This window comes from Primulina huaijiensis, chromosome 8 (assembly GCF_012295235.1).
Source record: "Primulina huaijiensis isolate GDHJ02 chromosome 8, ASM1229523v2, whole genome shotgun sequence".
Lineage (NCBI taxonomy): Eukaryota > Viridiplantae > Streptophyta > Magnoliopsida > Lamiales > Gesneriaceae > Primulina > Primulina huaijiensis.
Genome location: NC_133313.1, coordinates 569,146 through 580,446, shown reverse-complemented (window position 1 = coordinate 580,446; position 11,301 = coordinate 569,146). Strand labels below are relative to the sequence as shown.

Sequence of the window (11,301 nt, the reverse complement as noted above, 5' to 3'; positions counted from 1 at the left end):
TGATTTGATGCTATTAATCAGTAGAAAAGATTACTAGAAGGATTCATATGTATTCTCTTGTAATATGTCATTTCAATGAATATAATTGGTAAAAAAGGGACCCATTTGTGAGCTTTATGTGTTATCAAATTATTGTGGTTCATTTGTGCATGGATGAATGTTCTTAAATCACTGTGCTTCTTGATTTCAATTGGATCTGAAAGCTTTGATTTATATGCTGTCATTTGTCCTTATTAAATTTACAAATTTGACACTTTTTAGGTAGTGTTAGTAGCTTCAATTGATTGTGATCTTTGAAAGGGTCATCTAGAGCACAAGTGACATTAATTGTGACTACTAAATGAAATGAATTAGTTGGTGAATTGGGAGCCATTAACAATAGGCACCTCTTGGAATTTGTGAAGATAACAAACGATAGGGCTTATACATTTCTAACAGTAGGATTTGTAAATCATGTAGAGACTAGGGAGATGATGCGATAGTCGAGTTGCAAATCTTAGTTTAACAAGTGTATTAGACGGATCGAGTATATCTATCGACAGAAGTATTGTTTGAGATACTAGGAAAAGATAGAAAGTTCCGACCTGTAGAACTAGATAGAGGTCATATAACCATGATAAGTGACTCTACATCTATAATTTTATCAAGTGTTGCACAACTTGTTTGAATCTAAGCTTGCATGACGAATATGATGCCTTGAAGTCTTGGATTCGGTTAAGAACACCGCGTGCGTGCGAAGGAAGTTGTCTTGTATTTAAGGATCTTAATGTTCCAGCTATTGATTCCAATGGGACAAGATGTTATATATTGTATGTTCGGTTTTGTTCGCGTGGGCGAAAAACAATATTGATCATGTAAGTTGGTCTATATTGGCTTTTGGTCCTGTGTAAGCCGATCTTTAATTTTAGTAGTTAGAGGAGTAAAACCCTGTTGAGATCAACCTGAGGTACGAATTTTGTTTTGTTTTTTCTCCCTGAAGCCATTTTTTAGTTGGAGTAGGCCTCTTGTGAGACGGTCTTACGAATCTTTATCTGTGAGACGTGTCAGCCCTATCGATATTCACAATAAAAAGTAATACTTTTAGCATAAAAAGTAATATTTTTTCATGAATGACTCAAATAAGAGAACCGTCTCACAAAATACGATCCGTAAGACCGTCTCACACAAATTTTTGCTTATTAGTTGTCGTATAATTATTTTTGTTCTGGATCTTTTAATGTAACAGATGATTCATGCTTTTTTTTTTTAATGTTATAGTATTGTACTATTGTTTAGATATTTCTGTTAAAATGACATATAAAAACTAACTAGGGATTGGCTTGTGTTACGAGTTCGTAATTTTTTTTGGACTTAAAAATGGGATAAGCATGGGTAGCCAATTTTGGCAACTTGGAACTGGAATCGTATAATTTTTTAAATTATAGTTTGACCCGATATTTCAATATTCGGTTTTTTTCCTGGCGAGCTGTATAATTTGAATTTAACGATAAGAATACGACAAGAAATAGTTGCGGCGAATTAATGCATTTGGGGAAGAAAAGTCCCCCATTTTGGTCCCGTTTATCTTTTGTTAGGTCTAGAATAAATGATTGACAGTGTTATTGAGATTGATGACGGTATGATAAATTTTCATGCATCAAGTTGTATTGATGTTGCACTGTTTGATTTGATTGAATTTAAAAAAATAACGTCATATCTTAATGTGTAATATTATCTCTGATGAGAATATGATCGACGAGAGAGAAATGATAAGACTGATCTTTAACGAATATGATACAACATTTGTAAATAGACACAAACTTTCTCGGATTCATGGGTTTTACAGTTTGATCCATTAGCACTCAAGTAGGTACATTCTACGTTGTCACACGTTTGGTCCTAAGTGCTATCATTTTTTCCCTTCAAAAATGAGAAAAAGGCTATATTTTTAATACCAGAAGGATTTTTTCAAAATGTGAATTTTGAGGCTTGCTATTTTCGTGTATTAAAACTTTCAACTTTCATTTAGCTTTAAACTTCATATGAGTTAATATTGCAAATTCATTTATTTCTAGTTAAAGTTAGAAAGAAATTTGCTAAACTCTTCGTATTCTGATTATACAACATTCAGTCTCTAAGTTTGATTAGGTGACGCTTTGACCTTTGGATTTGTGATCATGTCAAATCCAAATCAAAGGTTTCGTTGATGCCAATTGATGTACACTGACATTTGAAATTTTACGATTCAATGTATTGACTTAAATAATAAATTTGAAATCATGAGTCAAAATACTTCTATTCTATCATTGATTTTATAGCACATCCTCATGCAAATATAATATTGATGGGAATTATCATCGAGAAATTGGCCTTCAGTCCCCAGCCGTCGATTTTTTTTGTGTTCAGTCCCTGAGTACTTTTTTAGTACCACATTTCCACATGAAGTGTACCACATTTTGTATGACATAGAACCACAATTTTGTGGGTAGGGAGTGAACCCAAAGAAATATTTTGATTGGGGATTTTTCACCAACTTCCCCTTATCATCGTTTTTTATTATATTTAAATTAATTTTGATCCCTTACACCCGATTCGACCCGGATCCGACTCGAATCATTCAAGTGAGCCCATTTAAAAAGCTGATAAGCCATATTTGATATGATTAGATCATATGATCAGTAAGGGCTTAAGATGTTACATAAAACTCTAATTGTTTTCTACTAGAGAAAAAAGACACACAAGATTGAAATGTACGAGCAACTGAGCTCGGAGCATGATCGTTCGAGCCGAGCTCAACCAAATAATTATGACGATAAATACATTGTTCTATTAATGCAAAATATCTTGTCAAATCTCCTCTAAAATGATAACATAATACATTTAAAATTTATAATCTAGTAAAAATAAGATCATATCATATCAGGATAGATCTCTATGTGAATACGGTGTTTCATCAATTCGTCTTAGCAAGAGTTCTTCTCATGCAAGATATCTAGCTCCTCCTAACTCTAAAAATATCAAGTATTTCTCACGATGTTATTCATCCACGCATTGCTTTCACTAACATTATTTTCTATCGCACTATTAAGTTTTTGTCTCAACACTAACTTATGTTTCGGATGAGTTACGTTGGAAACACTTATCGTTTACTCTAACTTTTTTCCGTCCATGCATATCCGAGCTGAAAGTTTGTCCGTCCGACCCACGCTGAACCCCCGAGAATTAGCTGAGCTCATCAGAGAACCTAAAGTACGTTTTTTGATATCATCAAATTCTTTCTCAGTTTAACTGGATTTGGACATTCATATACGTAATTTTCATATTAATTTATGTCCAAAATATCTATAAATTATCTAGCGATGTCATGTACTTGGATTCAGAAGACTCCTTAAAAGTAAAATGTATATCATATTTTAAATCGAAATTTATATATATTAGAAAATAATGACAACGTAACATAATAAATAAATATGGAATATAATATTTTTGAGAGAATATATATTATAGAATTGAATAGACACATGTGCAGACCATAACAAATTTCATATCAATCGGCATATCCATCTTCATTGGACCACGTTATCCCGTATATAAGTTTATTCACTCGTGGGGCTCAACCTGAATCTAGAATGTTCATCTTTCTAACCTCATTTCGTTATTCTCATTCTGTTGGTTTTCTTTGCCTGATTATGAGGTCTACTAGGTGTGTAAACTAACCGAATCGAGCTGAATATTAGTAAAAATATAAGGTTCGAGTTCAACTTGAATTAAGTATATTCGAGTTCGAACTCGATTTGAATCTAGAAAATATTAATTTTCTTTGCTCGAGTTCGGTTCGAAATGATGTTCGAGATCAGCTCGAAATGTTTGAATATATTGGTGTGTTATTTGAACTATTTCTCAGACATTAAGGTTCAAGAATGAAAGCTCAAAAGCTCGAAAAGTAAGAAAGGCTCGAAATGTATAAATATATAATTATGTTATATTAATAACATATTAATGTTCTCGAACTATAGAACAAAAATATTTTGGCTTGAATTTGGCTCGAAAAAATTTCGAACATGTTCGAGTTCGGCTTGACTTTGATAAGTTCGAATAAGAATAAAATATTTATCGAGCCGACTCGAAAACCTCACAAACCTTCTCGATTCGTTTAGAACCCTAGGTGTAACGCTCGATGTCTTCATGTAGCCTATTTTCTCTGTATTCGCCAGTCTCGATGTCGCCTCTCAAAGCGACAATATATCCCCTTAACTGCTCCACTTGTTCATCTACGTCTTCCTTCGCTGCGGACGCCTCCATTCAGCAAGTTGGGCCCTAAGATGCTTAATCAGGGGATCTTGATTGTCGAGGGCAAACTGCTCATGTGGATAACAGCTGAGCACGAGTGCGAGGTCTCAAAGGAGCTGTTGGAGCTTTTTCCTTAAATCAAAAAATTTAAAAACTCATAATAGGTCCAATAATGATAATAATACAAATAGTAATTATACAAAACTACAAACAATAATTACTAGGGCCGTTTGGGCCGATACATGGTTCGAACATGATTTTCAGAAAATTTTCGAAAAATGGAATGTTCGGGGTTTGACATATGAAATTAAAGCATATATCCATAGGAGTTTAGAGCAACTGACATAATCAAATTTGGAATTTCCTACGATAAGTTATGAGCTCTACGAAATTTTCTTAAGCCGACAAAACGCGCTTTCGGAATCTTAAACAAAAGAATTTCGCGATTTCGGACCCTACCACTATTATTCTTTGGGATGTTTAAGAGGGAAATACATTGGTCCCTTGCCATTAACTTGATGAAATTTTTTTGTAATAATTTAATCCCAAATGGATTATGAACTTGACGGCTCTGATACCAATTAAATCTCACATCCAAAGACCGAGGCCTATAGACACCGGCATTCTTCAACAATAACATATAGAAAAACAATAAGTCTCATAGCACAATATAAACCAAAATCAGTTTATTTCATAAATACATTGTTTTTACAACGTAAAAATCCCAAAACATAGTAAAACACTCGGAAGCATCTCGCACTTAAATAAAAACTTCAAAATAAAATAAACAAAACAATCTTCAGCGAGGTCATCTCTGTCATCAGCCCCAAAATCATCTTATTTCTCGTCCTCAACGTGTTCTTCAGACTTATCTGGGAAGGGGTGAGTGTTTGGGAAAACACTCAGCAAGTGATAGATGTTCGAGCATATATATAACAATTATACATAAATTTCGAAAAATGGCATTACATATTTTTTTACAACATATAACATAACATAAACGTAAGCATATCATTGACACTAAAATTCATTTTCTTTCCATGATTTACTGATACCAGTATCTAAAGTTTACTAATCTAAACGAGCGAGACCATATAACGGTTACAATCTTATCATGTAAGGGTTATAAATTTATCGATCGAGATTTCCACTCTTACCTAGTTGAATCATCATAGTCCCAAAACATGTGATAGTTCTTAATCGTATCACAAGAAGGGAAAGAAAAATAATTATGCTCGACCAAAACTTTCAAAAATGAATCAAGCCATATACGAAATTTAATTTTTTTTAACTAGCCCATTTAAAGGAACAAGTGTACCAAATTATGTACAATACCCACTTACTTTAATTTTCAATGAACGAAGAAAATGTGAAGAACGGTAGCTTGGATCGAAAATATTTTGGACTCTTGCTTGAATCAGGACATCATTTGAACAAACTAATTATATTATATTAATAAAATATTAAGGTTCGTAAGATGCTCACGAACTATCGAACAATATAATTTTAGCTCGAGTCGATAGGTTTGAATACAAATCAAATATTTATCGAGTTGGCCTTGATTCGATTACAACACTAGGTGTAACACTCGATGTCTTCACGTAGCCTATTTTCTCGATATTCGCCAATCTCGATGTTGTTTCTCAAAGCGATATTATCTCCACTAAAATACTCAACTTGATGAAATGTCTTGTTTAGTCGTTCCTCAACCTCTCATTGGATGCGGCTGAAATCTCATTCTCATTCCGTCCTCCAACAATTCGGGCTCTAAGTTGCTTAATCAGGTGATCGGGATTGTCGAGGGCAAGCTGCTTCATGCGGACATCAGCCTGACCGCAAGTGCAGGTCTCAAAGGAGCAATTGAAGCCAGGTCTTGAAACCAAGGAAAATGCAAAGGCTCGGAATAGGTTCAATAATAATAATAATCATATGAACAGTAATTATACAAAAAAGCAAACAAAAATTACTAAGGTAGTTTGGGCTTTATGCTTCGAACAAAAATGAAAATTTTGTGGATTGACAAAATCATAGCATAAATTAAGAAGATTTCAAAGCAAATGACGGAATCAGATTTGGAATTTCCTACGATAAGTTATGGGTTGTACGAAACTTTTCTAAAATGACAAAAACACAATTTCGGAAGCTTAAACAAAGGAATTACGTGAATTCGGACCCTACCACTATTATTTGTTTGATCATTTCGGAGGGAAATACATTGGCCCATTGCCAAAATTTGACATTTTTTTAAAAAAATTATCCCAACTAGATTATGAACCTGATTACTTTAATATCATTTAAATGTCAATCCCCAGGATCGAGACATATAGACATTGACGTTTTTCAATAATCACATAAATCGACAAATAACAAACCTAACACGATATAATCCAAAACCATTTTATTTCATAAATTCCATTTTTTACAACATTAAAATCTCAAAATATTGTAAAACTTGTGGAAGAGTCTTACACTTAAATTAAAACTTGAAAATAAATAAACGAAACAATCTTCAACAAGGTCGTCTCTCTCACCAGCCCCAAAATTACTCTTGTTCCTCGTCCTCAACCTGTTCTTCAGACTTATATGGGGAGGATATAGTAAATGACGAGTGTTTTGGGGAAACACTCAACAATAGAGGGTTGTTCGAGCATATACAAAATAATTATACATAAATTAAAAAAAACATATTATGGCATAACATGTTTCGTACAACATATAACATAACATAAACGTAAGCATAACATTGGCACTAAAATTCATTTTTTTTCCATGGTTTGATGATATCATTATTTAATTTTTACTTATCTAAGGGGAGACTATATAACGGTTACGATATCACTGTGTAAGGGTAGTAAACTTATCATATGTCTAGTTGAATCATCACAGTGCCAAAATATATGGTGGTTCTTAATTGTATCACAAGAAGGATAAGAAGAAAAATTATGCTCGACTGAAACTTTAAAAAAAACAAATTAAGCTGTATACGAAATTTAATTTTTTTTAAATAAGACCACTTAAATGAACAAGTGTGCGAAATTACATACAAAAAAGCCACTTACTTTAATATTGAATGAATGAAGAAAACGTGATGAAGGGTAGCTTGGATCAAAAAATCTTGGACTCTTGATTGAATCAGGACAGTGTTTGGACATGATTTAGGCTTGTAAAATTTTCGAAATCTCAAAAGCACTTGGAGAACAAATTCTCGAAAATATGATGGAGTATTAGGTGTCATTTTCGTGAATGAGGTGTTGCCCTATTTATAGAGGTGTGAAGACTATCATGATCGCATGTTATCCTCTCGTTCAAAGTTCAAATCTTGAAATTCAAATTTGGGATAGATCGTGATCAAAGATTTGATTTCGTGAGCTTCTTGAAATCTTGTATACATGTATCTCGATTTATATATGCATAATTTCGAATTGTATGCCCACTATCTTCTTATTATATATATATGCTAAATTTCGAGCTCATTGAGTCCACAATCTCATGCAAACTTAAAAATTTACTCGTTACATAATCTCGACATTATCCAGTACAATTTCGAATTTAGAAATATTCAAAGCTGAAAATTTGCGAGTTTTACATCAGGGATGGAGTTGGTGACTGGGTTTTTTATTTTGTTCTTTTTTTTTTGAGTTATTATTTTGTTTTAAATTAAATATTAGAAGTTGTATATGTGTGTGTGTGTGTATTTATGTATGTATGTATATGTATATATGAGTGTGTATTAACTTGTGTATTTTTAACACTTGTGCGTTATTTTAGATCATATATATTATTTATATTTTGGATTATTAGTTCTTTATAAATAGGGGAGAAATAATTTGGAATGGGAAAATATTTGGATTCTCTCCCTTAAAAAAAATCATAACATTTATTAAGGGATGAAATAATTTGGGAGGGAAAAAATATTGCGTCCTTCCAATAAACGGAAATCAGATGACATTTATTAAAAATATTAACACAAATTATCTAATATATTTTTTATTATTATTTTTATAATTGTCACTATTATGAATTGATAACAACACTTATAAAAAAATATCTAATGTCATCATATGTCTTTCTTCTTGTGGGATTGTGTGCTCCAACAGAATTCCAATGCAATTATTGGTTTACAAGTTGCATGCGAACAATCAATCTTGATTGTGTGGTCCGTTGAAATTCTATCCCCGATCTTTTGGATTCTAACTTGTCTACATTATTATTCAAGTGCTGTTCAAATTAGTACTGGAAATCCCCCACAGTTGCAGCTACTCCTAACCGCAAGTCTGTAATGGCAACAGCCGTCTCCACCGTAGGATCCGCCATTATTAACCGAGCTCCGGTATTTGATTTTCTTGTGTTTTCATATATTGTTTTTTAGGTGGTTAATTAATTTGTTTGATTTTTTTTCCTTGCAAAGTATGTGTACATGAAGCAGAAATCTTGCATTTCTTTTGGCAATATTTAGATGATATACAAGATTCCGAATATGATTTATATGATACGGTCATGAAATCCGAGACTGTTTCAAAAATTTGGATGGCTTGAACTGTGAAAAAGCTCAAATGGGTTTTGTTTTATATGACATTTAAGCAATGAATTGATCCATAAAAATAAGTCGTTACATTTGGAGGGATCAGATTTGGGTGAATATAAAGCATTCTAGGTGGAAATGGGCCTACGATAAAACAAACATGTTTTTTTCCATCGGTAAAATGTCAATCACTCGATCCTGCTGGAAATATTTTTGGAGTTTTACTGTTTATATTCTTGTACTATATAAATATTGGACGCGATTTTAATTGATAAAACAGTTGATTTTGTCTCTTTTTTGATTTGTTTAGGTATATATTCTACGTGAATCAATGTGTTTGTAACTTTTTGTTTATGTTCTGGCTACATCATATTGATGCAGCTGAAGTTGAAAGGATCAAGTGGTGGATCAGCGATCCCGAGCTCATCTTTTTTAGGCAGCAGAACTTTAAAGAAATCGAGCACAGTATACATCCCCAAGTCCCCTTCTTCGAGTTCGAAGATCGTGGCAGAGGAGAAAACGACTAAAGTAGATAGATGGCAGGGTCTCGGAACGGATGTATCCGATGATCAGCAAGATATCACTAGAGGCAAGGGTGCGGTTGATGCTCTCTTTCAAGCTCCCCAAGGCACGGGAACGCACAACGCCGTGCTCACCTCCTATGACTACATCAGCAAGGGACTTAGAACGTAATAGACTATTTTCTGTTTCGACAAAAGTATTAATCAATTTGTAATGTTGTACATCGCGATAATTGTTTAGATGGCTTCTGTTGCCAACAGATATAGCTATGGCGATAACGTGGTGTCCGGATTTTACATTGCTCCGGCCTTCAAGGACAAGCTTGTTGTTCACTTGAGCAAGAACTTCATGAGCTTGCCTAACATCAAGGTGTTGTTTGTTGCTTCTGTTGTATAATTTTTCAAGAAACCCAACATTGGTTGAAGGTTTTTTTGGGACAGGTTCCTCTTATTTTGGGCATTTGGGGAGGCAAAGGTCAAGGAAAATCATTCCAATGTGAACTTGTTTTTGCCAAGATGGGTATCAAGTAGGTAACATAGCATACTTATATCCATTTTAATTAGGCAAAGATATGGATTGATATCCTGAAAAATGTGTTATAAACAGCCCTATCATGATGAGCGCCGGAGAACTCGAGAGTGGAAACGCAGGAGAACCTGCTAAGCTCATCAGGCAACGGTACCGTGAAGCAGCCGATATCATCAAGAAAGGCAAAATGTGCTGCCTGTTCATCAACGATCTCGATGCTGGTGCTGGTCGTATGGGGGGGACGACGCAATACACAGTCAACAACCAAATGGTTAACGCCACGCTTATGAACATAGCAGATAACCCGACTAACGTGCAATTACCCGGGATGTACAACAAAGAGGAGAACCCCAGAGTGCCTATAGTCGTCACGGGGAATGATTTTTCAACCTTGTATGCCCCTTTGATACGTGATGGGCGTATGGAGAAATTTTACTGGGCTCCCACACGTGAGGACAGCATCGGTGTTTGTAGAGGTATTTTTCGAAGTGATAACGTACTGGTAGAGGCAGTTGTCACGCTTGTGGATACCTTCCCTGGCCAATCTATTGGTAAGATTTATCTTAGTTTCAATAGGAACAGGATCTCAGTATCATTTTGTGCATCGATATGCATACTAGAGAATGACAAGATTTGAAATTTCATATTTACTTTTTTTGAACCATCAAATTTCACCTCCAAATATATGTTGGATCTGCCTCTGCACCTAGGGAAAAACTCACTGAACTGTTGAAACAAGTAACATTTCTCAGGGCCGCGAAAATCAACGATTTTCTGAACAACAATACATTGCAGATTTCTTTGGTGCTTTGAGGGCAAGAGTTTATGACGACGAGGTGAGGAAGTGGATATCAGGAGTCGGAGTCGACAACATTGGCAAAAAACTAATTAACTCGCGGGAGGGGCCACCGGAATTTGAGAAGCCTAACATAACTCTAGAGAAGCTCCTGGAGTATGGCAACATGCTGGTGCAAGAGCAAGAAAATGTAAAGAGGGTACGATTGGCTGACAAGTACATGAATCAAGCTGCACTTGGAGATGCAAACAGGGATTCTATCGACCGAGGGACTTTCTACGGTACGATTTAACTTATTCTCCTTTGCAGGATACATAGAATATGATGTTTATTGACACCCTTGTCGAATCAAGGAACGAAAAGACAGAAAAATTTTCCCAACCTTTATGCAACATGTTTGTAATGCAGGCCAGGCAGCTCAGACGGTTGATTTTCCTGTACCCGAAGGTTGCGTCGACCCGAGTGCAAACAACTTTGATCCTACCGCCAGAAGTGACGATGGAACCTGCTTGTACACATTATAAGTTGGTGTTGTATAGGTGTTGGGGTGTGAGTTTGTTCTTGGGAGTACCTATAACTTTGGTGCTTGTTTCATGTATTGGTACACTCTAATTTTGTTATACATATTTATTATTAAAACACATCAAAATTTTATATCCAATAA

The 11,301-nt window shown here is 34.6% G+C and overlaps 1 protein-coding gene across 1 annotated transcript; it reads left to right on the top strand.

Annotated features, from left to right (window-relative positions):
* The first annotated feature begins 8,340 nt into the window (after window positions 1–8,340).
* LOC140982999 (ribulose bisphosphate carboxylase/oxygenase activase, chloroplastic-like) lies at window positions 8,341–11,301 on the top strand. Its single transcript, XM_073449842.1, has 7 exons — window positions 8,341–8,599; window positions 9,173–9,480; window positions 9,574–9,682; window positions 9,754–9,839; window positions 9,920–10,392; window positions 10,637–10,918; window positions 11,046–11,301. Exons 1-7 carry the CDS (start codon window positions 8,549–8,551, stop codon window positions 11,159–11,161), a joined length of 1,425 nt encoding a protein of 474 aa, XP_073305943.1. The 5' UTR covers window positions 8,341–8,548; the 3' UTR covers window positions 11,162–11,301.